Source organism: Chenopodium quinoa, unplaced genomic scaffold (genome assembly GCF_001683475.1).
Source record: "Chenopodium quinoa cultivar QQ74 unplaced genomic scaffold, ASM168347v1, whole genome shotgun sequence".
In the NCBI taxonomy this organism is placed as follows: Eukaryota; Viridiplantae; Streptophyta; class Magnoliopsida; order Caryophyllales; family Amaranthaceae; genus Chenopodium; species Chenopodium quinoa.
This window is the reverse complement of record NW_018744469.1, coordinates 3973066-3993727: the sequence shown is the minus strand read 5'-3', so window position 1 is coordinate 3993727 and position 20662 is coordinate 3973066. Positions and strand designations below refer to the sequence as shown.

Sequence of the window (20662 nt, the reverse complement as noted above, 5' to 3'; positions counted from 1 at the left end):
CTCCTCTCAAGCATTGTCAGACCACCTGTCGCTGCTCAGAACTTTGAATTGAAACCACAATTCATTCAATTCATCTCCAATGATTCATTTGCAGGCACAGCTCACCACTGCCCAGTGAGTCACATTGATAGTTTCTTGGAGAAATGGAATGCCACTCAACAACATACTCGAGGTCGAGTTGTTTGATGTGTGGGGGATAGACTTCATGGGTCCGTTCCCTTCTTCCTATGGTAACCGATACATCTTAGTAGCCGTTGTCTATGTATCAAAGTGGGTGGAAGCTATTGCTACTCCAACCAACGATGCTCGTGTGGTAAGTAAGTTTTTCAAGAAAATTATTTTTCCCCAATTTTTTATGTTACGTGTGTTGATTAGTGACAGGGGAACACATTTCTTGGAGCATCGGTTTGAAGCAATGTTGAAGAAATATGGAGTGCAACATAGGCTTGGAATTGGCTATCACCCTCAAACAAGTGGTCAAGTTGAAATATCCAACCGAGTAATCAAGTCTATTCTAGAGAAGACGGTTGCAAGGACAAGGAAAGATTGGTCCGCTAAGATTGATGATGCGCTATGGGCATACCGAACGACTTTCAAAACGCCAATTGGTACAACCCCATATAGACTTGTCTACGGGAAAGCATGCCACCTACCCGTCGAGCTAGAACACCGAGCATTTTGGGCTATTAAGAGTCTAAATTTTGATGCTAAAGCAGCGGGAGAAAAGAGGTTGTTACAATTGAATGAACTAGGTGAGCTCCGTCTTGAAGCTTACGAGAGTTCAAAATTATACAAGGAGAAAACCAAAAGGTGGCACGATAAGAACCTTCTAAGGAGAGAGTTCAAGGAAGGAGATCAAGTCCTTCTATTCAATTCAAGATTGAGATTGTTTCCCGGTAAGCTCTGATCTAGGTGGTCGGGTCCCTTCACAGTTGTCAAAGCCTATCTCTTTGGCACTATTGAACTATGGAACAACGCCGGAGGCACTTTCAAGGTAAACGGACAAAGGGTCAACCACTATCGAGTAGGAGATCCTATAGAAGAGAAGGTGGACAACACACTCTCTTCCCCATCACCAAGCCAATGAGTACTACTACGGCAAGCTAACGACCTCATAAACAAGCGCTACCGGGAGGCAACCCGTTTTTCTTAGTTTTCTTTTTCTTTTTTTTTATTTTTATGTTTGTTTCCTCTTTTTGTTTTATGTTTGTGTTTGCTTGTTGTTTCGCAAAGAACACCGATATATGAAGACGTGGGACATCAAGAATGTCGTCGAGAGAAGAAAGGGGAGGAGGAGACGTTGAGCTTCTTTCCTAGCCTTCACTGCCCGGTGAGACCGGGCATGAGGCGCCCGATCGAGCGCGAGAAGCAAAACGAAAAGGAGAAGCAAGGCTGAGGAGACCTGATAAGTGGCATTTATGCCACTATTTAGATCCTCTAATTGCGGTATTTTTCTACGTTTGTCCCTTGTTTGTACCCCTTTTGCTCCGTTTCTCCCTTTATTATGTTTTTGTGCTTTTCCTCGTGTTTTGTAGGCTTTTGGAGTTGATTTTAATAGAATGAAGAGCTTGGAGAATTGGAGTTCATTTGAAGAGCTACAAAGGAAGTTAAGGAGCAAGCAAGCAAGGCCATACGGACAGCGCGGGTCGTGCTTTCAGAATGGCGCGGGCGCGCCAAACCAAGCGCGGGCGTGCCTAACATTGGGGTTGAAAATATTGAAGGAGGCAGAATGTAGGCGCGATTTGGGCGCGGCTTAGGCGCGGGCGCGCCTAAGATAGGCGCGGGCGCTCCTAAGATAGGCGCGGGCGCTCAAGGGCCTGAACTCCGAAACTAACCTTTGTTCACTCTTTTAGCCATAACTTTTTATCTACAAATTGGATTGAGATGATTCAAGTTGAATTGGAAACTAGACTTAAAGAGCTTTCCAACGGTAGATTGCACGCCCATAGAAGACTCCTAGAACAGAAGTTATGGCCGTTTGAAACTGAATGTCGCTGTCAGGCCAATCCCAGTGCGCGGGCGCGCAGGAAAATATCGCGGGCGCGCACGAGCAGCTACGGGTCTTTTAAACGCTTCTTCCTCTCCTCTTTTTACAAGTTTTGATGGTGGGTTTCTTTGGGGTTTTCTCTCTCCTCTTTGAGGGGTTAAACCCTAACATCTCTCCATCAATCTTCACATAAATTAGGCTTAGATTTAGTTTTAATCTTTGTTTTTATACTTTGCAATGTAGATTAAGAGTAATTTAGGGTATTTTAGAGAGAGAAAGTGAAGAGCTTCAATGGTGGATTGAAGAAGATGAAGATGCAAAGTGACATTGTTTTGGATTCCTTTTCAATACTTCAATGAGCATTCTAAACTCTATCTCATTTATTGTTCTTTCTTAATTTCTTGCTTGATTAGAGTAGTTGTTTAGTTTAATTGCTTCTCTTTGTTCTTCTTGTTGGGTTTTGTGTTAGTTGTTCATGATTAGTGAGTAATTCCCTTTACTAAGGGATTGGTGATAGCATGTGGTGAATCTTGAATGTATTAGGCTAGACAAATGTTGGTTATATGTGATTAAATATACCTTGTAACCATGTTTTACTAATTACTCCATGTGAATGGCCAATCATGTGTTGTAATTGGGTGGATTGAACTAAGTTATGACGATAGTGTAACTTAGGGATATCCATTAGGTGATCGATTCTATGCAAAAACCTTAACTTTCACAGCTTATGACGATAGTATGAGCATGTGTTAAGTTGGGAAAGCCTTTGACCCCGATAGGTGGTTAGATGGTATTGTTGGTATTGCCTTATATGAGATATTTGGTTTGCATGTAAACTCATTTCCGTTGCCTAACTTTATTGAAGATCATTGTCATGTTTGACCCTCTCCCTTGGTGTTAGTTTAACTTAATATTAATCTCATTTTGTTTATTGTTCTATCCATCCTATCTCTTTGACCTAGCTTAATTGGTGGTGGTGTTGATAGTGTTTATGTCGTCTCCGTGGTTCGACCCTCATCTTGCCACTAAACTTGTTTAGTGTAGGTGTAGGTTTATAAATATTGTTTTGTTGAGGGTAGTTAGTCCAACGACCTAATTATCCTTCACCAAAATGGCGCCGTTGCCGGGGACGGCTTCCATTATTGTTGTATTACCTTATTGAGTCTAGGTCTTTGCGAATATTTTCTTTTCTTTTTGTTTATTTTTTTTGTTTAAAAAAAAAGGGAAAAAAAGGGGAAATTCCAAAAATATTTGAGCTTTCTTATTTGGTTGCTATTTGTTTTGCCTCATTGAGTCATGGATCAATTTGTCCAAAATGAAATGTCATGTCCTTCTTTGCCTCAATTTGAATATGAGCCCTTTTGGGTATACTTTAATAGGTTTGAAGACTTCTCTAATTACCTTGGTTGTTCTTTATGGGAGTCTTGTGAGATAATTTATTGGGGTTTGAATGAGTACACTAGGGGGGTGGTTGAAAACATATTTAATGGTGAATTTCGAGCCACATCTTCGGATGAGGCTTGGGATTTCTATTTGTGGTTTGCTCGGGATAGCAATGAGCAAGATAATTATGATAATTGTCGTGATTTTTCTAACTCTTGCATAAACTCTAATGATGATTCTTATGTTCCCCATGATGATCCCTTGATGCATGATGGCAACCCTTCCCTTTTGTATGCTAATTGTGATGAGATGCATCCCAATGTTGATAATGTTCATGATATTTTTCAATGTTCATCAATTATATGCATGAATTCTAATGATGCTTCACACACCCCAAATTCTCAAATGCATAATTCTTCATCTTCCTTTCCTTTTTCATACACGATTCCTAATGAGTTCCCCTATGTGTCTAATGAGCCTTTTTGTGAGGGTAATTCAGTGGGGAGATCGAAGGAAGAAGAGTGTATGGAGATGCTTAAGGAGTTTATGAGAAAACAAGATGAAGAGAGGAATGAAAGGGAAGCTTGGATTAAAATGATGGAAAGTAAAATTTCCCAACTAGCCTCATCCCAAGAGGATGCCTTTCCTTCTTCTCCCTCCTCCCATTTGAGTGAGCCTAAGGGTAATCAAGAGAGTGAGACAACTCATTTGGAATTTGAGAATGTGATTGAGGATGATGATTTTGAAAGTGATGGAGGGAGTATGGATGGTGAGATTTTTCATGACTTCGTGAATACCAACCCCTCCACCCAATTTGAGCCTCAAAACTCTTCGCAACCCATTGACGATACAAAATTGATGCAATTAACCATTGATTTGAGGTTGCTTAGAGAAAAGTTTGGTTTAGGTGATGATGAGATACCAATGTTCATTCATGGTGACTTGGGGAATGTTAAAAATGATGATCATGCTCTTGTTGAGAGTGAAATATCCCAATTGGTGATTGAAAATACATCGAAAATCTTTGAGGGTATTGAAGATGAGTTGGAAGAGAAAGCTTGTGATTCAATGCTAGGTGGTGTAATTGAGGTGGTGAGTGCGATCCCAATTCAAACCCCTTCAACTTACATCCCTTTTTCAAGGAAGTTTAGCAATATTCCTTCTTTTCCCATCTCACTACCATATTTTCTTAAAAATAAACCAATTGAGGACCCCCTTGCCTCTCTATACCACCATGACCTTACTTTTGATTTCAATGATGAGCTTTCACCTTCCAAAATGCAACTAAATGAGTTTGTTCCCTCTTTTTCTTTTTCTTATTTTAATTTTTCTTTTGATTCTTTTGATTTTTCTTTTCCCCCTCCCCTCAAGCATAGAGTTTCTTTCAACTTTGTGCTTGCTTGTCATATGAGCATCGTATATGCTCTATTTCTTGAAATGTTTTCCGATGCGTATGACAAGCTTTTGCGTTGTTTGTCCGGTTATTTACTAATAAGGTCAATCTTGGACCTTAAACAAGACTTTCTCGGGAAGTAACCCGTGTTTATATTGCTTTTACTTTTCTTTTATATCTTTTAATTTTGTTTTCCTCTTGTTTATCTTTGTATATAGGTACTTGATGTCTATAATTTTGCGCATGACCTTGGACCGAGAACCATAAGAAGTAGCAAACCAAGGAATATTTTTAAATGGAAGTTGAAGCATCAAAGAAGAGCAATTTAATGGAAATGAGGAAAATGACTTAATTTGCGGGTTTCTACACCCACCTAACATTTTGGTTCACTCTTTCCATATCCTCTCTTTTGTTGCTTTACCCTTTTATTTTCATATGGTTTGAAAGATAAATGTTTGTGGTTTTGTTGTTTCCTTCTTCCCTTTCTTGGTCTCTTGATTGCTTGATTTACCCCCCATACATACCAAGGTTTATTTTTGACTTTGGTTATTCTATATTTGGATGGCCATGAGTGCCTTATTGACTTGACTTTTGGTATGCATGGCTTTGTCATTGATCATGCTCTCTTCTAGCGCAATTTGTATATACATTCTCAAGTTGTTCTCGTTTTGTGAATATTTGTTTGTATAGCGTATTTTCCTTTGAAAACAAGGCAAGTTTGCATATGTGTTTTGATCCGTTCTTGTTTTGGTCTTACTACTTTGAACTTGTGTCCTTGAATGTTTTCCTTCCTAATTGGTAATGGTATGCACGGTTTGAGAGTGTTTTGGGTTGAGTTAAACATATTTTAATGCTAAGGTAGCGGTTTTAAGAACTTTGGGATACTTGTAGCCTTAATCCATGGTTGTGGTAAGACGGTGTCGCTCTCCATGGTGGATATGAACCCTTAGGTCGGTAATTGCTATACAAATCCCGTGTGAGGTTTATTTGTTCTAGCCTTCATCAACTTTGTTGAGTGGCATATTTGGATCCTTGGTTATGAATTTTTCAATCCAGAGTTTGACTTCTATCTACCCGAGATCGTGACCGAACCCTTTAAGGGAGGAAATAGGCATTTTTCATTTTCTTATCCTTCTTTTTGTTTTGTTACAAAATTGGTTTTCTTTTAAATTTGCCCCTCTTTCTAACCCTTTGAGCCTATTTCCCTTTCTTGATTTTGAGCCACATTACAAACCGAATGACCTTTTGTTCCCCTAAACCTTTTGTTTATGTGAAGCATGTTGGTTTGAGAATTGTTTTGTGTTGATTTTGAACGCAAATGAGAAAGTTGTAGTTCTTTGGTCAAGCAAGTGAGTAAACTGTGTTTCTATTCAGTGAAATAAGAGAAAATGCTTATGAAAAGCCGTCCTTACTCAAATAAGGTAAGGACCAAAAAAAAAAAAAAAAAAAAAAAAAAAAAAAAAAAAACTTCATATCCCTCGTGTTTGAGCATTGAGGACAATGCTCCGTTCAAGTGTGGGGGAGTCCTGTTTCTTAGTCTTGTTAGTGTGTGTTTATTGAATAAGTGTGGGGGAATACCACCATTTTTTTTTAAATTTTTAAAAAATTTTCCCACCTTACACCCCAAGCATACCCTTACAACCAATAAAAGACCTTTAGACCCTATAGAGTTTAGTCTTTATCGATGGAGGAAGATAGTTGTCAAGCTTATAGAGAGAGAGTGCATAGCCAAGACGTCGGGATAACCTTCTCATCGTTTTCATTTCTTTATCTTTTTCCGGTTCCTTCGAGGAACTATGAGAAGCCCACCTAATGGTTGACTTGAAGCTAGTGGAGAGAACGCGGCTAGCTAGTTTGGGATGAAAGGTGAATTGTACGGCTCTTAGTTCTCTATGCTTAGCTTAGTCTATGTTTCTTTCAACCCTAAACATCTTGGAACGTGCATACCCTTATTTGTTTAGAAAGTTGTGCATTCATTGGTGCTTGTTTCGTTCCAAAAAGTCCACCAAGAACGTCTTGTTTTTGTGTTTATTTTATTTGTCTATGCATTGCCTTGTTTGTGTTGCTTTATGTATAGAGTTATGGGTTAAACTCTTTGGAAACCCTTACGAGAGCACACTCGTCCTCAAAGGCGACTTTGAGGTTTAAATGGCTTGTTGTTTACGCTAAAAACAACCGTGATTCCTACGAAAGTGAGTTAGTGTATATTCTTTTTCACCCCTCTCCTTTTAGTGTTATTAGATCCTTTTTCTTTCTTTTTGTTTCTGCTTTTGTTCTTGCTTGAGGACAAGCAAGAGGCAAGTGTGGGGGAATTTGATAAGTGGCATTTATGCCACTATTTAGATCCTCTAATTGCGGTATTTTTCTACGTTTGTCCCTTGTTTGTACCCCTTTTGCTCCGTTTCTCCCTTTATTATGTTTTTGTGCTTTTCCTCATGTTTTGTAGGCTTTTGGAGTTGATTTTAATAGAATGAAGAGCTTGGAGAATTGGAGTTCATTTGAAGAGCTACAAAGGAAGTTAAGGAGCAAGCAAGCAAGGCCATACGGACAGCGCGGGTCGTGCTTTCAGAATGGCGCGGGCGCGCCAAACCAAGCGCGGGCGTGCCTAACATTGGGGTTGAAAATATTGAAGGAGGCAGAATGTAGGCGCGATTTGGGCGCGGCTTAGGCGCGGGCGCGCCTAAGATAGGCGCGGGCGCTCCTAAGATAGGCGCGGGCGCTCAAGGGCCTGAACTCCGAAACTAACCTTTGTTCACTCTTTTAGCCATAACTTTTTATCTACAAATTGGATTGAGATGATTCAAGTTGCATTGGAAACTAGACTTAAAGAGCTTTCCAACGGTAGATTGCACGCCCATAGAAGACTCCTAGAACAGAAGTTATGGCCGTTTGAAACTGAATGTCGCTGTCAGGCCAATCCCAGTGCGCGGGCGCGCAGGAAAATATCGCGGGCGCGCACGAGCAGCTACGGGTCTTTTAAACGCTTCTTCCTCTCCTCTTTTTACAAGTTTTGATGGTGGGTTTCTTTGGGGTTTTCTCTCTCCTCTTTGAGGGGTTAAACCCTAACATCTCTCCATCAATCTTCACATAAATTAGGCTTAGATTTAGTTTTAATCTTTGTTTTTATACTTTGCAATGTAGATTAAGAGTAATTTAGGGTATTTTAGAGAGAGAAAGTGAAGAGCTTCAATGGTGGATTGAAGAAGATGAAGATGCAAAGTGACATTGTTTTGGATTCCTTTTCAATACTTCAATGAGCATTCTAAACTCTATCTCATTTATTGTTCTTTCTTAATTTCTTGCTTGATTAGAGTAGTTGTTTAGTTTAATTGCTTCTCTTTGTTCTTCTTGTTGGGTTTTGTGTTAGTTGTTCATGATTAGTGAGTAATTCCCTTTACTAAGGAATTGGTGATAGCATGTGGTGAATCTTGAATGTATTAGGCTAGATAAATGTTGGTTATATGTGATTAAATATACCTTGTAACCATGTTTTACTAATTACTCCATGTGAATGGCCAATCATGTGTTGTAATTGGGTGGATTGAACTAAGTTATGACGATAGTGTAACTTAGGGATATCCATTAGGTGATCGATTCTATGCAAAAACCTTAACTTTCACAGCTTATGACGATAGTATGAGCATGTGTTAAGTTGGGAAAGCCTTTGACCCCGATAGGTGGTTAGATGGTATTGTTGGTATTGCCTTATATGAGATATTTGGTTTGCATGTAAACTCATTTCCGTTGCCTAACTTTATTGAAGATCATTGTCATGTTTGACCCTCTCCCTTGGTGTTAGTTTAACTTAATATTAATCTCATTTTGTTTATTGTTCTATCCATCCTATCTCTTTGACCTAGCTTAATTGGTGGTGGTGTTGATAGTGTTTATGTCGTCTCCGTGGTTCGACCCTCTACTTACCACTAAACTTGTTTAGTGTAGGTGTAGGTTTATAAATATTGTTTTGTTGAGGGTAGTTAGTCCAACGACCTAATTATCCTTCACCAAGACCCCCACCTCCCGGTCGCATCGGGCGAAGGCTGACCGATCGGGCACGAGAGTAGATTAGGGAGGAAGAAATGACGCTGCAGCCCCCCTTATTGCCCGATCAGACCGGGCATGCATTGCCCGATCGGGCGCGAGGGAGCCATATCAATTTCTTCCTTCTGCTAATTTGGTAAAAAAAAAAAAGAAGGAACACTTCTCCGCCCGATCGGGCTCGAAAGTTAGCAGCCAAACCAGAAATCAGAAACGTAAAGCAATAGATCTTCTCTTCTCCGCCCGATCAGACCGGGCTGGTGATGCCCGATCGGGCGCGAAGGAAAAAACAGTGTCAGCATTTTTTTTAAAGAAAAAAAAACCGAAACCCACTTCTTCTTCCTCCTTATTTCCCATTCACACTCCCAAATTTGTCACACAGTCTCTCTCTAAAAATCCCCAATTTCTTAAACCCTAACCTCCATCATCTCCTCTAATCTCCACAAATCTCACCCAGGTTCTTTAATTTCTTCATCCCTCATCTTCTCTTTTCAATTCTCAACCCCCATAACTACCTTCCTTACCTCGACATATCCTCTTCACCAAATTCCCAATTTTCTAGTCTAGAGAAAGAAAGTTTCAAGGGCATCCATGGCTTCAAGGAAGAGGACGAGAGGAGCACCTCAACAACCCCAACTCGACTTGGAGAGCATCCCCGCCTACCCCAACATTAGGTTCGTGGCCAAGTTCCCGAACTAAAATATGCGCTTACTTGAGCTTTAACATCGGAAGGTAATCCCTACTCACTTTACTGATCGTTCTCTTCTTGCCAAACTAGGGATTGATGGTGAATGTAGAACATTGTTTGCTAAACTTGGTATGACTCAATTATTTAACATGATTCACTATACATTTGAAGATATAACTCTTGAATTTTTGAGCTCATTTGATGTTGTCAAGGGGAGGGATGGATTAGTTACACATGTAGTTTATAAGGTGATGAACAATTCCCACCGCCTTACCTTAGACGGTTTTGCAAGAAAATTTGGCCTCCCTTCTACAGGACTAATTATGCAACCGGATAACTTTACCTTGGGGGAAATGTGGTTAGCTTTGACGGGGGAAAACATAGAATCTATGTAAAATGCCTGAGTCCACAAGATACACCAACCCATCCTTAGGCTATGGACTCGTTCCTCGGGGTGGACTATATTTGGGAGAATAGAACCTAACAACGTTAGGGCATATGAAGTAGCAATTTTGGGTAGCTACTTGAGGTACGGGGATGATGACGAGGGATTTCGTATGAACATAGCCCACCTATTTGCTCTTCATCTTAGGAAGCAAGGGGCTAACTTCACCACCATCAAACCCAATGGAGATCGCACTAACGGTTTCGGGACTCATTTAGCGGTCAAGGAGGGCTTTGATGAAGCCCAATGCACACCTGTGCCGGGTCCTATCACTTTGGACCAGCACTACCTCACTACCACCGGTTGGTTGTCGGTGGATTATGGTAGCTATAGTTGGCTCCTTGACAAGAGCACTAGGCGCTCTATCTCCTTACCTGCTCCTGAGCTCACTAAGATTCACCCTCACCAGCCCTCCTACCTTTTAGACACTCCTAGCGGTCCACCTCCACCAGTTGCCCCCACGAGGACTTACCATAAGCGAGAGCCTGCTGGACCCTCCTCCTCTTCCACTACTCCACCTGTCTCTTCTAATCATGCGACCATCATGGCCGGTATACAGGAGATTCAGTTAGGCCAGCAAGGCCTATACTCTCGTCTCCAGACACTAGAGACCGATCTCCGTCAGTCTATGTACCCCGTTTACGATTTCTTTTGTAGGAAAGGTCATATCCCAAGAGATGCTTCCCATCGCTCGTGGTACACCTTTCCCGATAGGTGATATTGTAGTTAGTAGTAGGGCGGCCGGTGATGATGATGATGGTGATGACGATGATGATGGTGGTGATGATGAGTTCGAGTGAGGACTCATGAGTGCTTTCTCACTTCCCACATGTTGCAATGAGGCCATTGCCGAGTGTAGCTTGGGGGAAGTTTGTGCATATGTATATTTTCTTCGGTACGTTCTCTTAGTACTTTTGCTTTGGTTTGTTTTCTTTTATTTTCTTTGGTAGTATAAAAAATAATTTAAACAAAAAATGAAAAAAATGAAAAATGAAAAAAATACATGAATCATGATAATGAATGGCCAATGAACCACTTCCTTGTGCCCCTATCCTTAATGCCAAAAAGGTTCTTGATTCAATATCAATTGAAAGGCTTGCATTGCGGATTAAAAGATCATGATTTGACCTCGAATTGTTTGATCCCTATTAGGAGTCAATATTGTCAACCATGTATGAATTTGGAGCTTGACTGTGTTAACCGTGAGGCTAAAGCCTTATTTATTCATTCATGTGTGTTTAGTTCCTTGTGTGATATTGATCTTAGTTTTGACTGTAGACTTTTCGTAATGTGTTATGATACATTGCATGTGCACGATGAGAATGACGAAGGCCATGTTCATTAGGAGACCTCCAGATGAATTTCGAACGTTTGTTCCCTTCTTGCTCACCCATGTTGTAGCTTGTCCATATTTTTCGTGTAACTTACAAATTTAACCCTTGGCCTTGAATTGGTTACTTTTCCCAAGTCTAGCTTGGGGAACTTCATTGCGTGGTGTTTTGTGTAATTTTGTTATGAGTTGACGTTGAGTGTGGAATTGTAAGAAAGAAAAAGAAAAAGAAAAAGAGAAGAAGGAATCATAAGTATGGAGGTTTATAACTTGAAAAAAAAAGAGAAAAAAAGAGAAAGAAAAGAAAAAAAAAGAAGAACAAAGAAAAAATCGATACAAAAGAAGGAATGTTAGTTCTGGAAAAAGAAACGAAAGAAATAATTGGTTGACATGAGAAAAAGAAAAGAGTTTGAAGTTGAAAATATGTAAATAGTAATGGTGGATGTTTTTTAAATAATTTGGGTATGTTCTCATGTTAATGAAAATGATGAATCGAGATGTTTATTGATTGCATTTGATAGCTCCCCGGTTAGACTATAATAGCCCACATTTCCCAAATTTATTTCCTACCCACTTTTACCCGGCCTACATTACAAGGTTGAATAAAGTCCTTCCGATCTTCGTGCATGGTATTGTGTTCATGTGAAACGAGTCTTTTGTCAAAATGCTGGAGTATATGTCAAATTTCGAGTCGACATTTGACTAGGTTAAGCGATAATATAACCCTATAAACACGCGAGTGTTGTGAGACGGGAGGTTTGCATTATTGGTGGGGATGGTGAGAGATCGAGCTCATTTTTAGCTTGCCACATAAATAATGTGTTGAGTGACCACCAAGGCGAGATATTCTAGTCATCGATTCTTGAGTTGTACATGGTTGGTTTCGCTTGACGACTATTTAGGTTGATTGATGGTTTGAGTGATTTGATTGGTTGGCTACGATGCATGCTTGTTTGATTTTGATTTTGAGTCCTTTGTTTTCAATTGCATTATGGGGTGAAGTATGTTTACTCGTTTGTTTGTTATTCTTGATTGTCTTGCTTAAGGACAAGCAAGAGGTTAGCTTGGGGGAATTTGGTGTATGAGTTTTCTACCATGTTTTATCCCGGTTTTACAACGTATATTTGCATGGTTTTAGGCTCTTTAGAGCCAATTCTCTCTAACAATCTCTTCTCTATTATGTTCGATGTATTTTTATTGAGTTTCCTAGGAATATGGAGCTTGATGGATGAATCGGGCGTGTTTTGGATGTTTATGGAAGATGTTAGTGAGTGAAGAAGAAGATTTCCCCCATGCCCTGTTGACCCTAGCTTGCCCAGTCTGAAAGAGCAAGGAAGAGCGAGCTAGATACGAACTATATGCTGCAGACGCCATGTGTCCGGTTGGGCATGTATCGCCCGGTTGGACCAGGCACTGAAGAGTAGAAGATTAGCATTGAAAAAGAGAAGGCAACAGTTAATTTGATGTATCTTGTGCGCCCGACCGGGCATGGTTTGCCCGGTGGGACCGGGCACGTGGTGGAAGAAGATTTACGAAGAAGAATTGGGCCGTATTCTAGTCTCCCGATCGGGCACTTCTCGCCTGGTTGGACCGGCCACTGCTTTGCAGAATCCGGTTTATTTAATTTTGAATTTCTATCTTCTTGAGGGTATAGATACCCTTTGTAATCACAATTAGAAAACACTTCAATTTATCTTTTAGTTTTAGTTTTCTCTAAGAACCCTAGTTTTACTTTCTTTAAGCATTTTAATTCCTCTTTTAGTTTGATATTATTCATCAACAATTCAAGTTCTTTCAATTGAAGCAATTTGGTATTCATCTATCTTACTTCTCTTTCATTTATTATTGTTTATTGATTATGTTTTCTCTATTAAATCTTGTTATTGGTTTTGCTATTATGTGTGAGTAGATATATAAACCGGGATCTTGCAAAGCCCGGATATGAATAATGCTTAGATTTAATCTTTAAATTCTCCAATAATATTTTCCAATTGACATGCTTGATTGATTTTGTTATGCCTATACTAGATTAGGAATAATTGGTATTGTTATCATCCCTTTGTTCTTATTGCAACGGAAGTTTAAAATAATCGGGATTTGGGTATTTCAATAAAGGGTTTGAAGGTCATCACGGAAGTAGATGATTGAATGATTAGGAAGTTAAGTATTGTATTTAATGTCCCATATTTGCTTGATTCCATGGAAATATGCTTGATAGTTGATTTGGGAAGCCATTGATAACTCGGAAGAGACCTTTGGTATTGATTAGGGAATGCTTTTCCTCTTGTCGATTATATTGTTATTGGGGGTAGAATTGTTTATGCATTAATTATATTCGTGGTAATGCTTGATCTTGGATGCTTTAGTATATTGATTCATCACATTCTTTAGATTAATTGAGTCCTTTATATATTAGTTCTTAGTATTATTCCCCATTGATTTGTTACTTGCTTAGTGATTATTTGAGTCTATTTAATTAGGTGAACCTTAGGCTCTTGGGATTCGATCCTTACTTTCCCGTCTACATAGTAGTAGTCTCGTTAGGTTTATTTTTGTTAGGTATGCGACACGCTTATCAATTACCTGGCGTTCGCCACTTTGTAGGTCAAGAAGGACTTAGAGGCGACTAGGAAGAAGTTCTTGGAGCTGGAGAAGTCTGTAAAGGACCTAAAAAGATGGCGCCTCTAAAGGACGCAAACAAGGAGGCCGAGGGACTCTGTGCCCGGGTGAACAAGCTCAAGGGCCGCCTGCAAAATCAAGAGGCTGACCTCACCCGGAAACTTAATGAGAAAGCTAGCGAGGAGAAGATGACTCTTGTCTAGGACATGATGGAGGACTGCAGCGCCATTATGAAGATGACTTGGGCGACCCTCTTCCCTAATACCGGCGATGATAAATGGGGGATCCAATTCGCCGTCTGTACTGATCAAAACAACAAGAAGATCATGGGGCAGGCAGGCGGCGAGGAGGAGGCGGACGATGAGGCGTCTGACTCCACTTCCGGGGAGTCAGACCAGGAAGAGGATGACAAGAAGGAGGCGGATGCTAATGAGGAGCCGCCGCAGGAGGAGGCGAATGCCGATAAAGAACAACCGTTGGTTGATGATCAAAATCAAACAACTGCCGACACTGAAGGTCCTCCTCCAACTGCTTGAATTCCAATTTTTTATGTCAACTTTCTTCGGCCTGTATGCCGCTTGTTTTGTATCTTTACCCGACCAAGGGGTCGGGGTTTATTGACAATTTCAAATATTAACATTTCTAGTCGGTCACCTGGCTGACTGTTTATATGAATCATCAGGCTGTTTTTGCCGGTATTCTTCCATTGTTGAAGTTTTTGAATTTTCGCTTTTCACTTTTTGCTAAGTGTATGTAGCTTGCCTTTTTATATGTTTTCAAGTGCCGATTATATTCGTATACCGACTGTTCTTGCCCCTAGTCGGCTGTACGCCTGGTTTTCTAAGGTTGATGGATTTACTTGGAAATTTTTGATACTTTTTTAGCATGACTGAGTTTTAAGTCAATCAATCACTATGGTGATTCCCCCAAACCAGGCAACAAATGGCTATTCGACAGGCGAACACTCAGCATTATCCGGCTCTCGTCCTCAAAATAGTTCTTTGACGAACCTTGGTTTTGTCACTAAGTTTTGTACTTAGTTTATTTTTTTGATTGTAAATAGTCTTTCTGCTTGGTGCTTGTACAAAATAGGCGCCAATTTGGATGTTTTCAGTCAGTATAATAGGAAAAGTGGCCGAATGCCGGCTGTTTACCAACAAATAGGCGGTCTCATTCGTAACTTTTAGATTCCAATTGTAGATTGTTGAGTGACTATGAGTTAACTTTTTTAGGTTAATCAATCTCCGTCACGTGCACTTGAGTAATCAGAAGAAATAGTCGGCTGTGGCCGTATGTTGTGCTTGAAACTTAGAGAAATAGTGGTCGAATACCGTCTGTTTGCCAAAAAACAGGCGGCTTGGTTCGCACCATTTAGGATCCATCTCAAGTTTGCCGGAGTGCCTATGAGTTAACCTTTGGGGTTAATCAATCTCTGTCACTTTGGTTTGAGTGAGTAGAAGAAACAGGCGGCTTTGGCCGCATGGTACCTCTTTATTCGCCAAGTTTTGCTTGGCTATTTACTCAAATTATGCCCACTGTATTGTCCCAAGCAATAACAGGCGGTTTCTGACTTAGATTTTAACTGTCTACCGCGTGTTTACAGTATAGCGGTACATTTATCTTTTTCTTAGGCTAAACGACTACGAGGTTTAGTTAAGAAACACTCGGTAGGGCCGTTTGTTTTTGGTTTATAGAGAAATGTGCCATCCAAATGGGAGATGCTCTCTGCGACGAATTCACTCGAATGGATGTCGCCGCATGCCTGCTCTTTTCTTAGGACATACGTATTAATTTAATTTTAAAAAGATCATCCGGCCATGGGCCTTAGGACGTTCATCCGGCCTGTGGCCTCATTAGATTGTTAAAAAAAGAACAGATTGTTAAGTTATTTAGACTTAGCGTTTTTACTCAAGTATTTAAAAGAAATAAGGTCGGTTGTGTTTTGCACAGGCGGCTTGCCCCACTGAGGAGACTTGCACAATAATTGAAATAAATTGCAAAATTTATTGATATGTTTACAAATAATTTACAAATCTCAGAAGTAGTACTTTTTTAAGTTGTCTACATTCCAAGTTCTGGCTAGCTGCTTGCCGTCTGGTGTTTCCAGGCGGTAGGTGCCACCTCTAACTTCTTCATAGATTCGGTAGGGGCCATCCCAATTAGGAGTTAGCTTTCCCTGCTCGTTGGCCTTACCAACTGCTTCTATCTTTCGTAACACAAAGTCCCCTACTTTCAGGGGCCGCTTGTGCACTCTTTTATTGTAAGCTCTCGTAATTCTTAGACGATAGATCTCATGGCGCAAGGCTGCATTGCCCCTGCGTTCTAGAAGAAATCTAATGCTAGCCGCATGGCTTCCCAGTTGGCCTCTTCGTCATAAAGCATGACTCGAAGAGTCGGCTCATAGTGCTCAGTAGGTAGAACAGCCTCTTCCCCATAAACCATGAGAAATAGAGTTTCACCAGTCGCCCCTTTTTCAGTCGTCCTAATGGCCCACAGAACATGCGGTAGCTCGTCAGCCCATAGGCCGCCGGCTCTTTCAATTTTCTTTTTAATGCCATCAGAGATTAACTTGTTGAATGCTTCAACCTAGCCGTTTACTTGGGGGCGGCCGACTGATGCAAAACAATGAGAGATCCCTTGGTCTCCCAACCAGTTCTTGAGAGCTGGCGTCTCAAATTGAGGTCCATTGTCAAAGACCATAGACATGGGCATCCCATACCGAGTGATGACATTTCTCTAAATGAAGGAGATGACATCTTTGGTTTTAATGCCTTTGACTGCCTCCGCTTCTACCCACTTGGTAAAGTAGTCGACTGCTACCAAAATATACCTCTGTCCGCTTGTAGCAGGCGTATAAGGACCCAGAATGTCCATGCCCCATCTGACAAATGGTATTGGGCTATGGATAGCCTTCAGGTTAGTGGTCGGACGATGGATGAGCTTGCCAAACCTTTGGCGCTTGTCACAGTTTTTCACCATCTCCATGGTGTCTGCTTCTAGGGTAGGCCAGAAGTAGCCTTGCCGCTTGGCTCTCTTTTCTAGGGTCCTACCGCCTATGTGGGAGGCGCAGAACCCTGAATGCAAGTCTTCGAGAACCTCTTGGCCCTTTTCTGGGGTAACACACTTCAAATGAGGTTGTAGATAGCCTCTTTTGAAAAGTTCCCCTTTATGAATATCAAAGTTAGACGTACGCTTTTTCATTACAATCATCTCTGGGTAAGTGTCCGGCAGGGTGCCGTCTATTATGTATGCCCGGATGCCATCCATCTAGGTTGAGCTTCGATCAAGGACTCCAATAGGTTCCTCCTCAATGCTCCTATTTTCCATCACCTCCCAGAAAACAGACCTTGGTGTGTCACATAAGGCGGATGACCCAATTTGGAGAGGGCATCCGCCTGGTTATTCTCAGACCTAGGCACTTAACTTAGGCGGAATTCTTCAAGTGTCCCGACCTCTTCTTTTACCGCTTGTAGATACTTTATCATAGCCGGATGTGTGGCTTCATAGTCACCTTGATATTGGCTAACAATCAGTTGTGAATCAGAATAGGCGTCCACTTTCTTTGCCCCGGCCACCTTGTACATGCGGATGCCGGCTAGTAGGGCTTCATATTCTGCCTCATTGTTTGAGGCTTAGAACTTGATACGTAGTGCATACTCATACTTGTCTCCCTCAGCAGACTGACATATGACGCCTGCACCACAGCCGTTCATTGCGGAGCTCCCGTCCACATATACCTTCTAGACTTGGTCCGGATTTCCTGGATTATCCGGCCTAGTGATTTTAACAATGAAGTTGACAAGTTCCTGCCCCTTCACTGCTTTCCTTGGCTCAAAAGTAATTTATAGGCTTTGCATTTCAATTGCCCATTTAATCATTCGGCCGGATGATTCCATGGTTGTCAGTGGCCGCTTGATTGGTTGTTCAGTGTAGACCACAACTGGATGTGCCAATAAGTAAGGCTTCAGCTTCTTAACTGCCATGAAGAAGGCTAAGCCAAATTTTCAACTATGGGGTACCGTAACTCATCATTCTTCAGGACATGGCTGATGAAATAGACGGGGAGCTGACAACCGTCTCTTTCAGCAAGAAGAACGACACTGAGAGCATGATCAGAGACGGCCAAGTACATGTATAACACTTCCTTTGACAGAGGGCTGACGAGCCTTGGCAAAGAATGCAAGTGTTCCTTCAAATTTTGGAAGGCCGCCTTTGCGTTCGTCCCCCATTAAAACATAGTCTTCTTCTTGATTTCTTGGAAGAAATAGAGGCACTTGTCGCCTAAATGACTGAGGAATCTCCCTAATGCCGCCAGACAACCTGTTAATTTTTGAACTTCCTTTACAGTTCGGGGTGACTGCATGTCTATGACCGCCTCTATTTTCTCTAGATTGGCCTCTATCCCCCTCTGATCAATAAGAAATCCGAGGAACTTCCCAGACTCAACACCAAAAACACATATCTTGGGATTTAGCATGACCTGGTGCCGCCTGAGTGTGGAGAATGTTTCTCGGAGATCTGTATTATGGTCCGTTTGGAGTTTGGATTTAACAATCATATCATCAATATATGCCTCCATATTCCTTCCTATTTGATTAATGAAGACTTTATTAATCATTCTCTGGAAGATAGTAGGCGCGTTCTTCAAACCAGACGACATCACAGTATAGTAGAATAACCCCTGATCAGTGACGAATGTCGTGTTTTCTTGATCTTTCTTCCACAAGGGTATCTGGTGAAAGCCTGAATAGGCGTCCATGAAGCTCATCAAGGCATGGCCGGCTGTAGAATCGACCAGACTATTGATCTTTGGGAGAAGATAGCTAACCTTTGGACAAGCCTTGTTCAAGTCTGTGTAGTCTACACACATGCGCCAGATTTCATTCGGCTTCTTTACTAGGACAACATTGGCAACCCAATCAGGGAAGTAGCATTGCCGAATGAACCCAGGATCTAAAAAATTTTTTCACCTCAGCGACTGCCGCTTAACTTCTTTCTTCACCATGGTTCCTTTTATTTTGCCTTACCGGCTTCTTTTTAGGATCGACAGCAAGTTTGTGGAGGGCTAGATCCGGGCTGATGCCTGGCATCTTGTACACTTCAATGGCAAAGATGTCTTTGAATTCCTTCAACAAGTGGTGAAAGTCTGCACTGAGCTCAGCAAAAGCAGTCGTCCTAACCTTAACAGTCCGATCAGGACGAGAGTCATCTAAGATGATGTCCATGTGTTCACCAGCCGGCTGGGGACGGAGTTCATCTGGCCTTTTGTTGGATTTCGTAGCGTTCAACGCTACGTGGAAGGGAAACCCACCCAAGACCCGCTCACTAATTAAAGCTACTAAATACTTGATCACATAATTAACAACATAAAGAGAGAAGGAGAAAATACATTCTTACCCTCGACGCGTGCTTCGCTCGCAAATCGAGCTCTTACATCGAAAGCTCAAGCGTCATAATCGTGACCGCCTCCAACGGCTCGTACCCACGAACTCGACCCGAACGGTCCAAGTCCAGAAGGTTAGTCGGGACCCGACCAAATAAAAACTGGAGTTTTACGAACTTAGAGGTTTTCTCACCTAATGGGAGATGCCTCATTGAGTTATACTCAAGTAAGTTCCCATATGCCCAAGACTTGGGTATCTATAAGGGAATGCTACTTGATTTTCCATTCTCTCACCAATGTGGGAGAATTTTCATTTCAATCATAAAATGACAAGGAATATATAATAAACAAGTGTCACATGGTGAGGAGAGGTGAGGTGAGAACCACCAATGGAGGGGGACCAGTGCCTTGCTCCCCAAGGCTTTACTCCAAGCATTGGTCCTTACCTCTCACAAACCGCCACCAAGCAAAGGGAGGAGCTGGCTGCCAGCCTAGCTGGCCAGCATGCACAGCTAGCACGCATCACGCGCACTAGCCAGCACATCTAGCACATGCGTGCTGCTAGCGAGCCACGCATGATGCTGGCTGCTGAGCGCTGGGCGAGGCCCTCGCTGCTGGCTGTCTGCTGCTTGTGCGAGGCTCCTAGCTACTGCTCGCTGCTTGCTGCTTGCTGCTGCCATGCGAAGGCACGCACACAAGCAAGAAAGCACGGCGTGATGCTGCTGCGATGGCACGCACGCACACGCACACACGCACTGGCCTAGCCATGCGATAGTGCTGTGCTATGCGTATGCACGCACGTAAGCACGCACGTAAGCACGTATGGTGCTGCGATGGTGCTGCCATGCGCCTAGAGCTAGCGATGCACACACACACGCAAGCTCCCAGCTTTGCGATGGTGTGCTGTGCGCCTAGAGCTAGCGATGCACACACACACGCAAGCTCCCAACTTTGCGATGGTGTGCTGTGGGCCTAGAGCTAGCGATGCACATACACACGCAAGCTCCCAGCTTTGCGATGGTGTGCTGTGTGCCTAGCATGCAAGATGCGCCTAGCATGCACGGTGCGCCTAGCACACATAGTGCATGCTAGCTCGAGCTAGCCTAACGTCCACTTGGCTAGGCCAATGTGATGCTACGGCTATGCTCGAATTTGTTGCTTGTTGATTTTTTCCGTCTCGTCAAATTCCAAATTCGACTCGACTTGCGACGCTCAATCTCGATGCTCTAAGCTCGATATCCGACGTCTTTGTTCGTAAAACTCCGACAACTCATCAAATCCTTCGGAATGATTTGTCGTCTCGGATCGGTTGTTCGATTGGGTTCGACCCGAAGGGTTCAGTCAAGATTAAGCTGTAATATTAATTGTACATTAATAATACTGATCGGAAGCGGCC

General features: G+C 41.9%; 1 protein-coding gene across 1 annotated transcript; it reads left to right on the top strand.

Annotated features, from left to right (window-relative positions):
• The first annotated feature begins 205 nt into the window (after positions 1-205).
• LOC110697594 (uncharacterized protein K02A2.6-like) lies at positions 206-907 on the top strand. Its single transcript, XM_021874984.1, has one exon. The coding sequence runs from the start codon at positions 206-208 to the stop codon at positions 905-907; it is 702 nt and encodes a 233-aa protein (XP_021730676.1).
• Positions 908-20662: the final 19755 nt, after the last annotated feature.

Excerpts from the sequence above, each read along its gene's own strand:
- LOC110697594 (XM_021874984.1), top strand. The coding sequence starts at position 206 with ATGGGTCCGTTCCCTTCTTCCTATGGTAACCGATACATCTTAGTAGCC.